At 39.6% G+C, this 20,259-nt stretch overlaps 1 protein-coding gene across 4 annotated transcripts in view; it reads right to left on the bottom strand.

Moving 5' to 3' along the window:
• Med6 (mediator complex subunit 6) overlaps positions 1–20,259 on the bottom strand; it is a 49,399-nt gene that overhangs the window by 8,044 nt on the left and 21,096 nt on the right. The window contains exons 1-3 of one of the 4 annotated variants that reach the window (XM_075948650.1): positions 6,217–6,428; positions 2,372–2,531; positions 1,432–1,523 (exon numbers count right to left, since the gene is read on the bottom strand). In XM_075948650.1, coding sequence (XP_075804765.1) covers positions 1,432–1,523; positions 2,372–2,531; positions 6,217–6,238 — 274 coding nt within the window. In that variant the 5' untranslated portion in view covers positions 6,239–6,428. Of the gene's footprint in view, positions 1–1,431; positions 1,524–2,371; positions 2,532–6,121; positions 6,429–20,259 lie in introns of those variants that run through there. The other 3 variants (XM_075948646.1, XM_075948647.1, XM_075948649.1) reach the window with 3 other exon arrangements.

Genomic DNA, 20,259 nt, shown 5'->3' with positions numbered 1-20,259 from the left:
TATTAAAATGAGATTATTACTAGATCCATGTATAGATACATAGCACATTTCAGCAAAGCCAATGCTGTCAATCAACCAAACCGGGACATAAGACTGAAGAACATGAGAGACTTAGAGACCAGAGTGACGATATCTGATGCACTACACTTGCCTCCGAGTCCCAGGACTGAGTCCTAAGGACAAAGACAACTCTACTGAGCTTGATACCATCTTGTGTCATCACTATATCCTGAATGTTCTCAAGGAGCCTTGCTTATTATCTACAGTTCTGTTTTTCCCTATAGAGACTCTATAACTTCCATTTGGAAGGAAGACTTGAATTCTAAACTGTAACTTCTTTGGCAAGTTACTCTCTGGTATCAAAAGGACCCAGGGAAAAGGATGTCCCCCAAGTGTCTTTATGTACAGTATCTACTTGAGAGATGTCTCTCAGCAATACCACCTTGCTTTTCTACTTTGAATAATCTGTTCTGCAGTGAGACTCTTAAAAATCTTGAAGTGCCCATCATCACTAAAGTATATGCCTCAGCTCTGATTCAAAAGCAAATCTGAACACATTTACTCTTTAATATTGTTTCCTAAGCAAACACATTTACTCTTAAATATTGTTTCCTAAGCAAATATTTATTTGGTAGTAAAACCCAGGTAAGATTTTTGGTTGAATGTGTCATTTGAAGATACGCAGTAGATCCTCTATGGATTTAATAAAACTATATAGGCCATGTCTTTTATAAAGTATTAACTCTAAGAGGAAATGAAAGTTATTCAGGAAGCTCAAGGTCCAGTGGAAACTCAACAACAGTGCTCACAGAAAGAGCTGAACTATCTGACTTCCAGTGCTAATAGAGCTTTTGATATACTTCTTAATTGTAGCTACACCTGCATGCCCAACTAAAATGTATACCATGAATATGGTGGGAAACTGTTTCCTACTAGGAGTCTTCAATTCTAGTGGGCAGAAAATGCCTAAGTGATCAGTCCTCAAAAAAAGCCTTAGGCTCACAATTTCAAATGGCTTCCTGTAATAGAAATATGTATGATGTATGTATGTGTATACGTATATATGTATGTATAGAATCATCTTATGCTGACTAAAAAGCACGTTTGATATGGATCCTCAAGAGATATTGACTCCTACAAAGTCTTTTCCTGTAGTTTATCTACTGTGTAGCCTTACCAGGCAACCATAATGAATTCTGGCCATGAGTATAATAGATGCTGAGTCTGATGAGTACACCCCTACAAGTATTGGATATATATGTAGTTTATGGGACCTACAGAAACAGAACTCAGTGCAAAAAACAAACAAACAAACAAAAAAGGCCTAACATACAAATTCCTGAATGGTACACCAAAATAAAATAAACCCCTTCTTTAAAAACAAAATAAAGCACACAGGTCAGAAAGTAAACAAACTGTAGTGTCTTGTACCTTGAGCAGGGGACTGCCGCTGTTGCTTCCGAATGATGAAAAGAATGGGCTCTTGAGCATGTAAAAGGATGTATTCAACTCCAACCATCTGACTGAAATGGAGACACAAAGAGATCTATGAATGATTCCTAAAACTTTGTAGGATACTTAAATTACCAAATAAATTGCAACAGCAGTGTAAAAAGGGGACTAAAATTGCTTATGATTAATGTTAATAGTTGGCTATTGAATAAAACCAGCTATTTTCCTAGACAGTTTGATGTGGGAGTCCCCTCTGAATGTTGTGAATATGTTTTATTACCATTGGTTAATAAAGAAGCTGCTTCAGCATATAGCAGGGTAGAATAAAGTCAGGCAGGAAATCTGAACAGAGATATATAAAGTAGGCAGAGTCAAGGAGAAAGACACCCGCCAGAACCTTACCTTACTAGTAGGCCACAATCTTGTGGAGATACAGATTAATAGAAGTGGGCTAATTTAAGATGTAAGCGTTAGTTAATAAAAAGCTTGACCTAATAGGCCAAACAGTGTTGTAATCAATGAAGTTTCTGTGTGATTATTCCAATCTAGGCGGCCAGGAAACATAAGAGCAGCCTCCGTCTACAACAGTTGGTATATAAACTAAAATGTGGATTTTTATACAAATTTATACATTTATAAAATCCATAAAAATTCATGAATTTAAATTTGGTTTAGTAACAATATGCTTAAAACTACAATAAGTTACCTTTAACAGCTATAATTACATTTTAGCAAGAGTTATTTAAAATATAGTAACTAAACTTTATAAAACCACTGAGCCATCTCCCCAGCCTAAAACTTTTGGTTTTCCTTCCAAAGGTTTAACAGTGTCTGTCACCAATCACCACACACAGGTAAAATGACCAATCACTGCAAAATTTCTAGTTGGCAAAGGTGTTACCTTCTTAAAACAACTTACTTCAAGTGCTCTAATGTTAGCCTCTGCATCTTGACCACTTCATTATTACACGTCCTGTCATAAAAAGGATTGCTTCTTTCTGAAAAGTAATCTAGAACACTACCACTGTTCAAAATGGGGATCCAAGAGCTATCAACCCAAGAGATTCCCAGCAGGTTATCTACAGGAAAGAAACGAAAGAATTAGAAACAATGAATAACCTAATACAATGAATATCTACTATGTGTTATGAATTAATGATATAGACTCTGCCCTACGTACTCATAGGTTTGGCTGTGAGCCTAGCCTTTAACAGGTGAGCCATCTCTCCAGCCCAGGCCTATATACTTAAAAGTCTAACAGAAGACAGAAACATGAAAAAAAGAACACAGTAAGGACTATAGTAAAGTTAGGTATAGACTAATTGTAAAAAGGCAAATGAAGGAACAAAAACACTTTCCAGAGGAAATGAAAATTACTTTTTCATGGGGCGGGAGGTGGCTTCTGCATTGTGTTAAAGAAGAGAGGCTCACCATGAAGAAATGGAGGGTAAACTATTTCCCAGCAGGGAAAACTCATACAAAGTACAAAATGATAAAAAATATATTGTTTATATATTTTGATTTTGAATAGTTTGATTGGGTAACAAAATGTTAAGATCTAGATGTTAAGACTAGAAATCTCCAAAGATTTTAAATGACTCAAAATTTTCCAAACACACCCACAACCACCAGTTTAAAGATCCTTCCATTGGCAAGCAAAGAATGTTACTTCTAGGATGGACAAGAGGTGAAGGTTAAAAGTTAAGAGGCAAATGGTGAGTAAAATCCCCTTTTCATAGCCATAATGTTTCAGATTCAGAGTAGAATTAAATCTTAATTTTGGTTAGATCCAGAAACAGTGAAGACCTTCAGGTCATAGCACTCTAGGAGGCTAAGACAGAAGGTTCAAGAGATTGAGGCTATATATGATCAGCTTGGGCTATATATGATCCTGGCTCAAAAGACTCAGTGAGTTAATTTTCTATAACTAAGGAGTTTTATTGTGCACTGACTATGATGATGATGTTTCATATTAGTACCTACAAAACATCACTAGAGTTAAGTTATAAACATCATAATGCTTATATAATACTGGTTGAAAAGCTTCACCTCTTCTATACAGCTACCCTGGGCATCTCTGAAGTCAGATATAACTTAAGGTGACAAGTAATTCTGTGCAAAATGAATCCAATGTAAAAAAGTTGTGACATGTAAAAAAATTAAAAAAAAAATAAATTGTGCTTTATGTGTTCTAAAATAAAGGAGACAAACAGATGATGTATGCTAACAAAGATTAAACCAACCATCTATATCTGAATATAGATATAGAAATATATACACATATGTTACATACATATGTATATAGATATATAGATAGATAAAGTCATAGTCAAAATATACAAAAACAGAAACTGTTTTCAGAAAAAGATATCTCTTCTAATGAAAAGAAACAAAGGGAAACCATGACTAAGATTTTAATTCTCTAGTTCTAACAATTTTATTTACTGTAAAACATCCATTTCTTTTAGCTATTTTAGGAGATTGACTTTTTTTCCCTTAAAAATCTTTTTTATGCCTTATCTTTCTAACATTTACCAGGCAGAAGCCATTTCATACCCATATCTATTAACTAACAGTCGATAGGGAAGATCTTTAATTACACGTACAACATTATGTGTTAGATGCCGGACACACTGTAACCCAATAAATGTTAACTGTGACAGTGGTAGTGGTGACCTTTTCTCTGCTCTCATGGCAATTTTAATACACTGTTATTACTAATTCTTGTATCATAACCAGAAACTCAGAAATGTGCTCCCACTAAGTTGTAAGTTTTTATTCAGCAGGAAAATACTCATCAAATGCTTACAATTCACGACTGAAGGCCAAGACAAGTATGGTTTACTCTATTAATCAATTTTTGTTGTTGTTGTGTACCCCCTGCTCTGCTTTCCATCAGCAGCTGTCTTAGGAGACTGAATCTTGGAAGACTGTTCTGTAGACGGATGGACAGTTTATACCTTCAGATCCATGAATGCTTTGGGAGTCTATGAAGTCTGGAATCCTACCGCCAAAATTGGATGCGTTCATACACGTTATGTAAAGGGAAGTAGGGGGTTGTTAGACTACAACAAACCTTCAAAGCAGCCCAGTTAATCACAGATCTTTATCAATCAGTTTAAACAGCATCCTGTATCCAAGGACATTCACCTACAAAATACTTAACTGGAATGAAAAGTAAAGTCTTTGACTGGAAAAAAAAAATGTATTTGTCACACGTCAAGATAACCTGTGATCACAAGTTAATAAATATAACTACTACCAAATCAAACAGATTCAGTCACTTCTCACAAATGTAGTTTTCCAAAGTATCTGCAATTTTAATCCATTCCAGGAAAGTCTTTTAAAGTTTTTTAAACTCTACCCTTGCCCCTGTACACTATTCTCCGCAGAGAAAATGATCTAATAAATACATACATAAATGAAAAGAAAGACAGATAGAACATGTCATCCCCATTTGATCAAAACTCTGCAGTGACCTATGTCTTACTCAGAGGAGATAAACCTTACCCTACCCTACAATACTTCTCTAATTTATCTTCCCACACCTTCTCACTCTACTTCTGGTGATCCCAGCTTCTCTGCCTTTCCTGTAAACAGCAAACATATAATGATGCTAACAAATCCAAATAATAAGTAAAACATTAAAAATTATAAATGATCAAATATGGGATCATAGACTACATTTTTCTCCTTTCATTTATTAGCAAGATAGCATGGTGAACAGCTACCAGCTTAGCACTCAGCAATATTCCACTAATAAACTTAAAACCTGAAATTCTTCACAACGGAAGACAGGTAAAAATGTGGTCCAGAAATACTCATAACCACTACTTAAGTAACTACACATAAGCTAGTTGGAGCCTGAGTTCACCTAAGATAGCATCAGATATCTCAAAAGATATTTCATTTAAAAAAAGAAACATGCAGGGCGGTGGTGGTGCACGCCTTTAATCCCAGCACTCGGGAGGCAGAGGCAGGAGGATCTTTGTGAGTTCGAGGCTAGACTGGTCTACAAGAGCTAGTTCCAGGACAGGCTGCAAAGCTACAGAGAAACCCTGTCTCGAAAAACCAAAAGAAAAAGAAAAAAGAAAAATAAATAAACGAAACATGCTGATTCCAGTAACTCTAATTAATTAAACTCAATAAACATACAGACCATGGAAGTAGGTAGTGAACTTGCTTGTTGGGAAGAAAGGGTTCAGCGGGAGTGTGGAGGATAAAAGAGGGTAATGGGCGGTTTATACGACCAAAACGCAGTATATGAATGTATAAAATTGTCAAGAAAAAAATATATATACGAACAAAGCAAACATGCTACCCGAGAACAAGAAGCAATGAAGACGTTGCATCTCAATTTATTTATTCTGACTCAACAAAAATGACAATACCGCAACAGCCTGCAGAAGATAACTACCGAATAATAAATGAAAAGGATTATAGACTAAAAATTCAAACATTAATACGAAGACTTGGGGTTTTCTGTCCGGGGATCCGTACCTTATTCCACTTCTCTCTTCCCAAAAGCTATCCCTTCACCCCGATAACGTCCCAGCATTGTGGCAGATAAGGCCAAAACTGCTTCTAACGCTTCCGTTTAGACTCTTTTAACGAGACTCGTCAGAATACGGAAAAACTTAGACAACTTTTCGTCAAATTAGAGCCTTACGTTGTCCAGAAGCCACTCAAAAGGACTTGCGAGACCTCATAAAAGGGTGTGAAGCTGACCTCGGCGAGCTATAAAGTCTCAGTAGAATAAATTACCTCGGATATCCACCGCCGCCATAATTCCAAAAGCGCTCGTAGAGCTTCCTTCCGGCGCACCGTAACGGTAATGAGTGCCGCGACGGAAGCGGCGGGTTGACGACCGTACGGGAAGCAAGGAGGGCAAACTTATTCTCTCGAGCGTGGGGACGGGTGTGGGAGGGAGTAGGAGCTAGTCAAATGAGCCGAAAAGTTTTGCTATTGGACACCTACGAAGAGGAGAAAAGAAAGGCAACCGGTGGCGACCGAGAGTTGGAAGAGGTGGGGCCCACAGAAGAGAGCCGGGAAGAAGGGAAGGGCAGGACCTGTAGACCCTAGTAGATTCTTACTAGAGAAAGGAGAAGGGTAGCGTTGCAGTGCCTGCCAAGCTGGAACCCGCTGAGTCTGGTGGGACAGAAAGACGAAAAAAAAAAAAAAAGTAGGCAAAACGTCAGGACAGAACAGCGGGGAAAGTAATTCTATTAAGAGGTAAAGAGATTGAACAGAGTCCCGCCTCATGCACACCGCTGATATTCTAAAATTCTCCTGTAAACCGAGTCTAAGAGCCAAGCGGATAGCAAATTTGGAGCCAGCTTGGATTACATAGACAGTATTTTCAAAATAATAAAAACACCTCATGTGTGTATAAACAAGCCGTTATTTAACAAAGAATTCAAAAGTCTTTGGCTTGCCCTGTTGGCTGAGCCCATTAAAACCTAAACCAATGAAAAACCCGAATTAATTTATGACTAAATTTTGCAAAATAGGAAGTGCTTCTGAGGTAAACTATTAAGAAGATTAAGGGAAAAGGAATGCCCCGAGTAGTGTCTGCTTTCCAGGTGGTCTGAAACAGGCAGGGAACAATTCTGTGTTGTGGAGACAGCATGGAAAACAATAGAAGGACTTTCTGTGTCTAATGTGACTTTGTAAAAGCAAAATGACGGAGATGCCTGCAAACAAGACAGACTCCCAAAATCTGAAGGAAGGAGCCTATATTTTCAAAACTAAGTACTACCAAGCTCCCACTCCCAGCATTTAACCATAACCAACAAGTAAGCCGGGGGGCTACTCATTTAATTGGGATTTTTCCACTTATAGACCAAAAAATAGCCCGTTTTAAATCTCAGTGTAATAAAAGCATATTTCTTGTTCGCTTTCATTTTTTTTTCCAAGACAGGGTTTCATGGAGCCAGTCCTGGAAATAGCTCTTGTAGACCAGGCTAGCCTCGAACTCACAGAGATCCGCCTGCCTCTGCCTGGGATTAAAGGCGTGCGCCACCACTGCCCAACTCACTTCCATTTTTGAACTTGGAGTTTATCTGTGAAATGATGTGGAGGAAATTTCACTGATCTTGTTTCCTTGTGTCCTTCGAAGCAGATTCGGAGAAGCTGTGACAGAACACTGGGGAAGGTGGTAAACCAGATTCAGACTCAGGAAGACCACTGGGTTTTGCAGACACTGGAAGAAATGTGATTGAACTTCCAGCTTAGAAAGATGCTTTAAAGAGGGTGAGTTAGAAGTGTTCTAAGACTCAAATCGGGGAATCTATTTAGGAGGTCATTGGAAACCAAAAGAGAGTGACTCCCGCAACCCAGTAGAACTGGCCCTGGAGGTGTAGGTGTGGGCATGAAAGCAGGAGAACCGGCCCCACCCCTTCCTGCTTGCTGCTCCAGCCTAGGCAGTGCTGGAGAGCTCACCCTGGTGGTAAGGACTGGTAGTGAGGACAGAGCTGGTGGGCTGCCAGAACCAGGGCTATGAGTTGGCCACCCCATCACCCATTCCATCTATGATCTGATGGAGCATGTGAAGGGACCAGTCGTGCAGACCCAAAACTGCAGAATCACCACAACACAGGACAATAACAGGATATCCAAGAGGAGTCCCAGTGAGGGCCCAGCATCAATGGTGTAGCAGAATCCAGAGGCCTCAAACCAGACTATGATTCATAGCAATGAACACTTGCAAATACAAATACACACACAGACTAACGTATATACTGTGTGATTCACTGTGTCACACTACAGCTTCTATAGGGAGATTTTCTTTTTTTTTAACTTTTACTTCATTTTATTTGGGTGGGGTTTAGGGGCAAAGGGTGGGTGTGAGAGGAGAGGAAGATGGGTAGGTTCGAGATGCATGCTGTGAGAGCCACAAGGAAAAAAGGAAAAGAGAAAAAAAAACTCCTAAGATCTCTCCTGACCAGAGAACAATGCAGAACACACAACAAAAGCTCCCTTTAGACTAATGTTCTAAAAAAAATAGGAAGACACATGGCTGTGTTCCATATGATATCCTTGAGAAAATGTTCTAGAAAGCCTGAAGTCTGTGTGAGATGTTTTTTCCTATTATGAGGAGGAATTTCAGGTATTTCATAATATAAATGAAGGCATGAAATAACCTCAGGATTGTAGCGGCAACACCTCTGAAAAGTCATTCTGAAATCTCTGGGAAGGGGTCCAGTGGCTCAGGGAGAGACCAGGTATCAAGATGGTTTGTGTGTTCCCAGAACATTCATCACTCATACACGCCATGCAGTATAGGACATTACTTCTGGAAAGAGCTGTTCACCTAGGGGCGGGAGCTGTAACTGTGAAATAATCCAGTCACTAGAGCTTTAACCTGTAACCCTACAATCCCAAATAAAATAAGCCCAGTCCAGCCGGGCGGTGGTGGTGCACGCCTTTAATCCCAGCACTGGGGAGGCAGAGGCAGGTGGATCTCTGTGAGTTCGAGACCAGCCTGGTCTACAAGAGCTAGTTCCAGGACAGGCTCCAAAACCACACAGAAACCCTGTCTCGAAAAACAAAACAAAAAAATAAAATAAGCCCAGTCCAGAAGGAACAGAATCACCGGCACCTAATGGGTGTCATTATTCTTCTCACTACAGAACATTCATCAGATGTCTGTGAGGTTGGATGGCACTAAACTTCCAAGACCCCCATGAGGCAACTAAAAGCACCAACAATGGCAAACTCAATATTCAGAATCCCACACCACAGAAGACAATCCCAAACCACCATCCTGTTCCTTGCGATTAAGGTCTCTGGGTTGTGTAACTGAGTTTGGAGTTAGGGAGTGTCCTACTCATCTGTCAAGTGGGAGTCCAAAGTCAAATAGCTGTGTGTCAAGTGACAATCGCAGGAGGTAGCAATAACATGCAAACCTACAATAAACCCTTCTTAAGAACCTGTGAGTAGATGATTAGGCAGTTTTCTAAATAAGACTATCAAGGAGGGGGATGTAGTTCATGAAAAGTTTTTACAGCCCGATAAACCTCTCTGCCGACAATGCAATAATCTGGATCACACCAAATCAAATTGAATTAGAAAAAGCCCAGGTTTAATGAATGCCAGTGCTCCTGAGTGGGCTTCCAGTCCCCCAGCAAGGAGACGTGAAGAAAGACCAGAAACCACGTGTTTGTTCTCTGGGTTGCTGTTTAAATACTCTGTGGGAGTGGTCTTGAGCATCTCTGAGGAGGGGGTCATTATTTGGCAGGCTTTCTTGGGGGTGGAGTCTGGACTGAGGCAACTCCCAGTGGAGGGGCTTGGGATGGAACTTTCTACCCAAACATTCCAGACTTTTTTGGTTTTAGGGGTGCTAGGGGCTTGGTTGAAGCCTTAACCCAAACAGTTCAGTGGTAGGTGCTTCCCCTAGCATGGGCAAGACCCTGGGGTGCATCTCTAGCATTCGAAAGAAGTTGTAGCTAGGTGTGGTGGCTCACATTTGTAATCCCAGCACTTGTGAGACAGAGGCAGGAAGATCACTGCAAGTTCGAGGCCAGTCTGCTCTAGAGAGTGAGTTCTGGCCCAGCCAGGGCTACATACTGAGATACTGTTTCAAAACCTCCCTTCCAAAAAAACTCCCTAGATTTAATTAATAATACAATTAATTGATCCTAATATTCTTATTGTCATTTTAACCTGGGTCTTATCTACATGTGGGTCTCACTGTTAGTCATATTTATTTCATCTTTTTCATGATTAAAATCACCAAAGATTTATCTAATTTGATTATATTTCTTTTAAAAAAATCAATTCTTACCTTAATGAATTCTAGTGTGGTTGTTTTTTCTCTTTCATTTATTTCTGCTCTTAATTCTGTTCTTTCTAATTCTTGTGACTTTTCCCCCTAATTTTAAAAAAATCAAAATTATCTCATTATTGCTCTTTTAATCATTTATTGCTGTAACTTTTCCTTAAGGAAACACTTTGTTATATACCTTGAGTTTGGTGCAGTGTTTTCCTTTTCATTTTATTTTGAGTGGTTTTTTTTTTTTAAGTCTTGACTCATTTTTTTAACCCTGAGTTTTTAAAAGAAAAAAACGTGTGTTTTTTTAAAATTTACAAATGTATGTAATTTTTAGTTTTATCTTTTTGTTATTCTACTTGCCTTGCTCTCAGAAAATATTTTCTGTGCAATACCTATCCTTAATATTCGCTAACTTTGCTTTGCCTCCTATGTGATTATGTTACAACTGTGTTTTGAAATAAGATTTTGCTGTATAGCTCAGGCTTGCTGTGTGGACCAGATTGACATGGCACTGGCTCAGCCCCCTCACTGCTGTATGGAGACGCCATCCCTGAGACATCTAAACTTCAGTGAGTCCCATTCTCCTCTTCCTGCCATGACACATGCAGTCCAGTCCATGAGAGCAAACGTGTATGTGGGTGAGTAAGCGGGCGCGCATACACACGAGCACACAGGAAGAAACCACGAACATTTGCCTAGAATGTTCTACTCGTGTGTCAGCAAGAGTAAAACAAAGGACCAAAGTTAAAACAAAAAGGTTTACAGGTCTGCAGATGCTGACTGAAATAAATGTAACTTTAGTCAGAGAAGACTACGTGGGTAGGGAGAAAGCAGGAAACAGCGTCTGGGGACAGATGCTCCGCCTAGCAACTCTCCAGTGAAATGTGAGAAAATTATAGTATGCTCATTCCCACCACTTCTTAGTAGTGGAAATGCCCAGGCATTCCCATTTTCCTGTTACTTTCTCTGGCTTGGTTGCCCGGTAACTCTGGCCCACCTTCCTAGGAATTGCATTTTACACCCTCCAGTCACCACCTCCTGCTGAGTTTCCTGCAGTTCAGATTTTTTATTTCTAAACCGAGGCTGTGTGGATGTAAGAAAATCATGTTCTGTTCTCAGAACCATGCATAGACTGTGTTGATATAAGAATATTTACCAAGTATTTACTGATAGAGGGAAACTTATGGATTCATATTCAATTTCCTGCTGCTGGAGGCAGCCCATTTCCTCCGCAGATGTCTGTCTCTATGAATGGCTTTATGTGAGCTTGACATAAAATGCAAACTCATTGTGTATTTTCTCATAGCTGTCAAGAGCAAGATTCAGTGTTACTTCACAGGGTTTAGTTAAAAGATTGACCCTTGATAACAGAAGGGAATCGTGTGGAAGTGATAGACTTGGTGATAGAGCCCATTTTCTCATCCACATTATTTCCACGTTAGATGCAGATAAGGAGTATCGATGCATATAATTTCCAGATAGGTAGTGTACTGTGTAAAATATAAAACCATTCTCTATATGTGCTTTACAAGCTAAGAATCCCCATCTGATTAATGGCCTAGTCACTGGAAGAAATGCAGTTCTCTTCCTTGGTCTTTCTTTATTCCCTAAACTGTTAGTTGTGATTTGGTATAAAATGGCCATGTAAATATTGTAATAAAAATGGCTATGTACATATTGTAATAAGAAGTAAAATGATTTAGGAGATATTGTGAGGATACAGGGGATCAGTCAACTATAAGACCCTTGAAGAAGTCAAGCATCTAGTCAACGTCCTAGTCAGCATCTGCTGTGGTGGATTCCATCCTCAGTCTGGTCTTTCCTTGCTCTCCTCCAATCCATCCCTTTTGGGCAGGGAAGGTTTATTCTGTACCTTTGTATATTTGAAGTAGATGACTTTTTAAAACATTCTATAGTGACCCACAGTTAAGAGATTGCCTTGAGCCTCAGAAGAGAATTTGGATTTTGGACCTCTGAACAACGTGGGGACTTTTGGAGATGGGCTAAGTATGCTTTGCATTGTAAGATGAATATGAAACACTCTTGGGTGAGGAAGGGGGAATGTTTTCATTTAGACCAATGAATGTATTTGTGTATCAAGTTGACAAGGGGTGGAGTCTGTCAACCTTACTGGATTGAGAATCACTAGGGAGCCACACCTCTGGGCATATTTATGAGTGTACGAAGAGAGTTTAACTGAAGAAGGAAGGAAGATCTCCCCCTGAATATGGGCTGCACCATCCAATGGGGGAGGTCCTGGACTTTGATGCACCGGCACTCCTCCCTCTCAGCTGACTACTTGCATGGCAGTGTAACCATGTGGCTTATGCACCTGCTGCAGAGTCCCTTGCATGGTGAACTATACACTCAAAATGTGAGCCGGAGCAAACCCGTCCATCCTAAAGTTGCATTGTTTATAGACATTTAGTCACATGATCAAGAAAAGTAACCATAGGCATAGCAGACTTCAGTACAAAGATTTTGCAAAGGTGATGTCTTTCTCTGCTGAACACTAAGAATATCTGAATAAACTCTAAGGACTCCGTAAATAGAAAAGCTTGTCCTGGCATTGGTGAGATGACTCAGTGGGTGAAACATTTGCTTTAAAGCCTGACAACCTGTATTCAGTTTCCAGAACCACATAAAGGCAGAAGGAGAGAACTTAACCCACAAAGTTGCCATCTGAGTTCCACACATGGGCCAACACATTCCATCATACATACACAATAACTAATAATAATAATAAAAGACGTTTTTATCAAAAATCTTTATCATGACCTAGTAGTCCTTTGTTTGCTTTTTCTCGAGATAGGGTTTCTTTGTATAGTTTTGGCTGTCCTGAAACTTAACTCTACAGACCAGACTAGCCTCAAACTCAGAGATACGCCTGCCTCTGCCTCCTGAATGCTGGGATTAAAGGCGTGTGCCACCACTGCCTGGACATAGTTCTTGATAGAAAGAAGTATTCAAGGATTACTGCCACATCGCTTCAATATGTCTTGCTTGATCACACTCCATGAGATGAAATTGTGATAAACACTTAGGAATAAACAGAAGAGGCTCGATAATGATGTTCCCTTGGCCATTCAGTTTATATACTTGAGCTAATATAATTTTAGACATGAAAGTCGGTTAGTATAAAATATAACAACACTAAAATACAACTAAATTGAAAAATATCAGCAAAAATGTAAATAATAGTAGATGCTTCCATATTTCATACTTAGGCCAGACACAGTCCTAAGCACAATGATGAATCTTTGCATCTAACTTCCCAACAACTTGATGAGACATTTAAGTAGTCATCTTACACATGAAGAAATGGAAGTTTAAGAAAGTTACATAAAGTCGGGCAGTGGTGGCGCACGCCTTTAATCCCAGCACTCGGGAGGCAGAGGCAGGCGGATCTCTGTGAGTTTGAGGCCAGCCTGGTCTACCAGAGCTAGTTCCAGGATAGGCTCTAAAACTACAGCAAAACCCTCTCTCGAAAAAAAAAAGGAAAGAAAGGAAGAAAGAAAGAGAGAGAGAGAGAGAGAGAGAGAGAGAGAGAGAGAGAGAGAGAAAGAAAGAGAAAGTTACACAAGTCAAGGACATCAATAATGGAGCCTAAGTCTCCCAAAATCCTAACTCCTTCCCATTCTGTTATTTTGCATTTAGTACATTAAACACAACTGAAATCTGAACAGGTGGTGGCGCACGCCTTTAATCCCAGCACTCAGGAGGCAGAGGCAGGCGGATCTCTGTGAGTTCTAGGCCAGCTTAGTCTATGAGAGCTAGTTCCAGGACAGCTAGAATTGTTACACAGAGAAATCCTGTCTCAAAAAAAAAAGTTAATCAAAACTTGAGTATGATTTTCCTTGAGGGGTAAGGGGAATGAGCACATTGCTTCCGCTGGGAACATAGTCACAAACGTGAGAGGGATCATCTTCAAAGAGGACTAGGTAAACCTGTGGCATTAGTGGGAGTGCTGAGACAGGAGCCTGCAAGGTATGCATGATCCAGCTCATTTCAAACTGATTGGCATAGAAATTTTAACATGTTCCAGAAGGCCCTGGTTCATCAGTAGGGAACTATATTACAGAATGAGAATTCAAATGTCAAAATGAATTGGATAGAATATATTAGATATAGATATATTAGATATATATCAACTAAGAGTTCTTTTTTTTTTTTTTTTGGTTTTTTGAGACAGGGTGTCTCTGTAGCTTTGGAGCCTGTCCTGGAACTAGCTCTCGTAGACCAGGCTGGCCTTGAACTCACAGAGATCCGTCTGCCTCTTAACTAAGAGTTCTTAACAATAGAGGTTAACAGAGACAATCAAACAAAGACCTTGTTGTGAAGCAGGAGGGGATTGCTCCGTCCTGTCGGGATATGATCAGAATGACCCATAGTGGATGATGCCTTGGGGACCTGTGAGAGAGGCTCCAGGAAAAAAGGCAGAGGGCCTTTTTCCACAGGTGCATTTGGTTCCCTGGATTGTTCTTGGACATGATGTCATGCCTCCTATGACTAATATTTATTCATATTCATATTCATATGAAGACATATTCATTCTTGTTGAATGTCAGAACGTAGCTCTAGAGCCAAATTGGTTGGTGTACCCTGGATCTGGATGTCTGTCCTGCTTTTATGCTTTCCCAGATATAATCTATAGTAAATGTCAGGAAACTGTGTTTAAATTGGTCTGTCCTGAGAAAGTTCTGGGAAAGGGGCTGCTCTGTTAATACGTGGCATGTATGTGCTTACTGATGTTTATTTGCATGCTTTTCTGATCATGCCTTTCTGAATTCAGCCTTCCTTGGATCATTGCTTTCTTTGTTCCATTCATGTATAAAAGCACACTGAAACTGAAGTGTGGCTGTCTGCAGCAATGGGCTGTAGTCCGCCTGTTCTCCAGGTCCTCGGATCTGAGGTCTTGCAGACACAGATCTGCACAGATCGGCCAAAGTTGACACCTTCCTTGCCAAGGCCCACAAGTGACTGTTGGGTATATGCAGAAGAAAAGACTCAGGAAAGGGAGGCTATCCTGAGTTTTCACACATAAGATTTCCTCCCATGGCTTATGCATTAGTAACTCAGATGGGGAATCTTCAATTCTGACCTCAGAAGAAAGATGAATGGTAAAATTCATTAGGTTTCCTGAATTAAAAAGAAAGAGTAATGTCTTCCAAGAAAATAATTAAACCACCATGGGTCTCATCTGTATGATTTAAAACTACGAAGTAGGTCATTACTTGGTGTCCTGAGACTAGGGTACATCTAGCTACTTGACAATCACAACCCATCTGTCCAAAATTAGTCAAATTGTTCTGCACACCTGGAATGAAAAAGCATTCATTTCATTTTAGGGTTGTCAATGTATTGTTGTTGGGTGTAATTCATGTGCATCTTGATTATCCATTCTGATTTTCCTAAAATGCTTGAAAAGAGAAAGGAATATACAAAATGTGTAATAAAGGCTCTCATTCAAGAGTTCAACGTCATAGAAAGAGGGGATTTGGATAGTGCTATGGTTTGATCTGAACACATAACCGCAGTCAGAGCCCCATCCCTAAAGGCTGTGGCAACTTTAGGAGGTGGCATCTAGAAGGAGTGCATGGGTTCCTGACTCACACTGTGCTCCCAGGTCTAACCACCATGTGAATATATCTGCTGTATTCTCCTGTCCCTAGGGTGATGCTCCACCTTCTCCACTGTGAGGGACTGAAATCCTGAGCCCAAATAAACCCTTCCTTCTTTCAGTGGTTCCTATCAGTTTATCACAACAACCAGACAACTAATGAGTTCAAATAGAACATTGTTATCTCTACTTATAAAACAGGGAAAACAAACAGACATGTGACAAGCTGCCAGGTATCGAGGAGGTCAATTAGGACAACAAGCAAAAGGGAAAGTAACCATCAAATCTCTTGAATATATTTTCTGCATTTGTGCAGGCAGGGGGCAGAAAAGGAAGAAACTGGCTCCTAAGGGTTCCATTTTCAGAATGGCAGGGTGAAATGGAAGCACAGATGGAGAAATTGCCTTACTGCCAAATGTCCCTGAGTAAAAGGTTCCTAATGTTTCTTATTGATTTGTGGGGCAACAGGAAGGAAAAGGAAAGACTAGAAGTGAACAAGCACTGAGTCAGAATAAAGGACACCTGCCTCCAAAAACCCTCAGTAGCAAGGTCTTGGCAAAGGTACCAGGGAGTGTCTCAAACAGTATTCCAGTAGAGATGCCTCCAGATGCTGGACCTGATCTGTAAAATGCAGCTATTCACACTTCTGTCAATGCTGCATTAAGGAATAAAAAAGATTCTTCCTCTTGGAGTAGTTGAAACCAAGACCTAATCCAAGTTCAAATTCTCCACTTCTCTCCCTATGTCCTCCATCTGTCCTATTGTCTGTGTTCTGTCAACTGTCTGTTGAGTATGTCTGTCTGTCTGCCCCTACGAAAGGGCTTTGTGCTCACAAACACATGGAAATTAAACAAAGCTCACCTGAATCATCAATGGATCAAGGGAAAAAAACAAAGGGAGAAATTAAAGAATTTCTAAAATTCAATGAAAATGACCACAAAACATACCCAAATTTATGGGACACAATGAAAGCCAGTGTTAAGAGGAAAGGTCATAGCACTAAACGCCTACATAAAGAAGCTGGAAAAATCTAGTGAAGACTAGTGAATTAACAGAACATTTGAAAACTTTAGAACAAAAAGAAGCAAACTCACCTAAGAGAACTAGACAGCAGGAAATAATCAAATTGAGAGATGAAATCAACAAAATAGAAACAAAGAAAACAATACAAAGAATCAATGAGACAGAGTTGGTTCTTCAAGAAAATCGACAAAACAGACAAACCTTTATCCAAACCAACCAAAAGGTAGAGAGAGAATATCCAAATTAACAAAATCAGAAATGAAAAGGGGGACATAACTACAGACATGGAGAAAATACAGAGAATCATCAGGTCATATTTCGAAAACCTGTACTCCACAAAATTGGAAATCTTAAAGGAAATGAATAACTTTCTGGATAAACACAACTTACCAAAATTAAATCAAGACCAGATAAACAAACGAAACAGACCTATAACTGATGAAGAAACAGTCATCAAAAGTCTCCCAACCAAAATAAATAAATAAATAAATAAATAAGCAAGCAAGCCCAGGATCAGATGGTTTCAGCGCCGAATTCTACAAGATTTTCCAAGAAGAACTATTACCAATACTCCTCAAATTATTCCACACAACAGAAACAGAAGGAACATTGCCAAACTCTTTATACGAGGCTACAATTGCCCTGATACCCAAACCACAGAAAGACATTACTTAGAAATAGAACTACAGACCAATAACACTCATGAACATTGACGCAAAAATACTAAATAAAATACTGGCAAAAAGAATCCAAGAACACACCAGAACCATCATCCACCATGATCAAGTCGGCTTCATCCCACAGATGTAGGGATGGTTCAACATACGAAAAATCTGTCAACATAAACCACCATATAAACAAGCCGAAAAATAAAAACCACATGATCATCTCATTAGATGCCAAAAAAAAGCTTTTGACAAAATACAACATGCCTTCATGATAAAGGTCTTGGAGAGAGCAAGGATACAAGGAACATACCTAAACACAATAAAGACAATATATGGCAAGCCAACAGCCAACATCAAACTAAATGGAGAGAAACTCCTTGCGATCTCACTGAAATCAGAAACAAGACAAGGTAGTCCACTCTCTCCATATCTATTCAATATAGATCTTGAGGTCCTAGCTAGAGCAATAAGACATCAAAAGGAGATCAAGAGAAAACAAATCAGAAAAGAAAAAAAATCAAGCTTTCACTGTTTGCTGATGATAGTTTACATAAGCAATCCCAAAAATTCTACCAAGGAACGTCTATAGCTCATAAACACTTTCAGTAATGTAGCAGGATACAAGATTAACTAAAAAAAAAAATCAGTAGCCCTCCTGTACACAAATATAAAAGGGCTGGGAAAGAAATCAGGGAAACATCACCCTTCACAATTGCCACAAATAGCATAAAATATCTTGGCGGAGAGAGAAGAGAAGCCTGGAGGGGAGCAGAGAAAAATTCAGAGCTCAATAAAAATATAAATATATATATATAATATATAAAACAGAAAAGAAATGGCTTTGTGCTATATTTATTGAATAGCACAGAAAAATGGAATGGGAAAAAATGAGTTTTTTTTTTAATTTAACTTTTTTTGAGACAGGGTCTCTCTGTAACCCTGGCTTTCTGTAACTCACTATGTAGACCGGTCTGGTTTCAAACTCACAGAAATCTGCCTGCCTCTGCCTTCCAAGTGCTGGGATTAAAAGTGTTTTCTTTTTTACAGAAAATTTTAACAGTTTTACAGAGGAAGAAGTTGCTTCCCTGACACAGAACAGCACTTAAAGCTGCGAGCAGACGTTATCAACCTATATCCACGCGTTGCTTTCAGCGTTTATGGTGACTATTGTTTTCTTTAAGATGAAGGTCAGTTTACTGGCTTCTTTCAGTAAACGATTGCCACAACACAGACACACGTACACACAAACACACACCATGCATTTGCATACATTATTCTGGGTTGGGGTATAAAAGAGTACATCACTTTAAGATTAAAGCTATGGGTTTAGATTAAGCTGTAAAAGCCATGCATTGTGAACAGACATCATAAAAATCATACTTTTATAAAAGGGTACCTTTTTTGGAATTTTATGCAATTACTAGGGGCAGTTGTTGATTTTCATTTATTTATATTATACTTTAGAAGGACAAAGACTAGACACAGGCTGGATAAAGAAAGAAGAAACTTGCCGATTACCAACTCTACTGACTTCTCACACAATTGACTTTGAGAAAAGAGGGAAAGGGAAAAAAGAATGGGGATCTGAAAAATACTTGACCACCCTCAGTCTTCTGAACTTTGATATGTCTGCTTTCTCCACACCAGACTTCAGCATCTCCTGGACGATCAACCCTGGAAGGAGGCTCCTGCGGGCTGGAATGATACTCATATGCCAACACTCCTACAAACCGTCTCTCTAATGTCCATTCTCATTACCTCTCACTAAGAGTATTGTCATAGACCTGCACTTACCATTCCTGCCTCTGGCTTATCGCCCCACTCAAATATCTGGTAAGTAATGAAGAATACAGCGCAGGGCACCTTTGGAAGTTAGATGCGGACAGTCAGTAACTGAGCTCATGGGAGAACAGTGTCTAGTGACATAGCCTTTTTAAAAAAAATTGTTTATAATTTTTATTTTATGTGTATTGGTGTTTTGCCCGCGTGCATGTCTGTGTGACAGTGGCAGATCTTGGAGTTACAGACAGTTGTGAGCTGCCATGTGGGTGCTGGGAATTGAATCCAGGTCCTCTGGAAAAGCAGCCAGTCAGGGCTCTCAACCACTGAGCCATCTCTCCAGCTCTGTGATAAAGCCTTTCAAAAAGCCAAGCTCATCCATGAATTAATTAGGGAAAAAGAACACTCCGCTTCTTTATCCACTTCTTCAATAGGTAATTATGATTAATAACTATTAGTATGTATATTTACTATATCTGGAGTTGAAAATTTTCTTCCTAATAATAAAAATGGGGGTATTGAAAGAGGAATTTCAGTGAGCATTTCACACAGATGGCATCCAGTGAATGGAAAGGGCAAAGAGGTGTTTTCTAGATGCAGGAAGAAGGGAGAGAGAGAGAAGGAAGAGGAAAGGAGATATATAGGCAAGACACACCCTGCACGTTCCACCAAGGTAGAAACCAAGAACCATTACCCAAGATTGATTTCTGACCTCCACACAAGTCCTGTAGCACATGGCACACACACCCACTTGTACTCACGAAAATATACATACATGGATGCAAGCATACAGAGAGATACAGAGGAAAAAGGGGGGGGAGAGAAAGAGAATACCCCAAATAGAAATACAGATACGGGCTCAAACATCAGCTGAGATGCTAGCTCAGCACAGCTGTTTCAAACCTACAGTGAGCTGACTCATCCAAACCCAAACACATGCTTGG

Source organism: Microtus pennsylvanicus, chromosome 14, assembly GCF_037038515.1.
Source record: "Microtus pennsylvanicus isolate mMicPen1 chromosome 14, mMicPen1.hap1, whole genome shotgun sequence".
Taxonomy (NCBI): Eukaryota; Metazoa; Chordata; class Mammalia; order Rodentia; family Cricetidae; genus Microtus; species Microtus pennsylvanicus.
The sequence above is the reverse complement of the archived record's forward strand: the minus strand, read 5'-3'. Positions and strand labels throughout refer to the sequence as shown.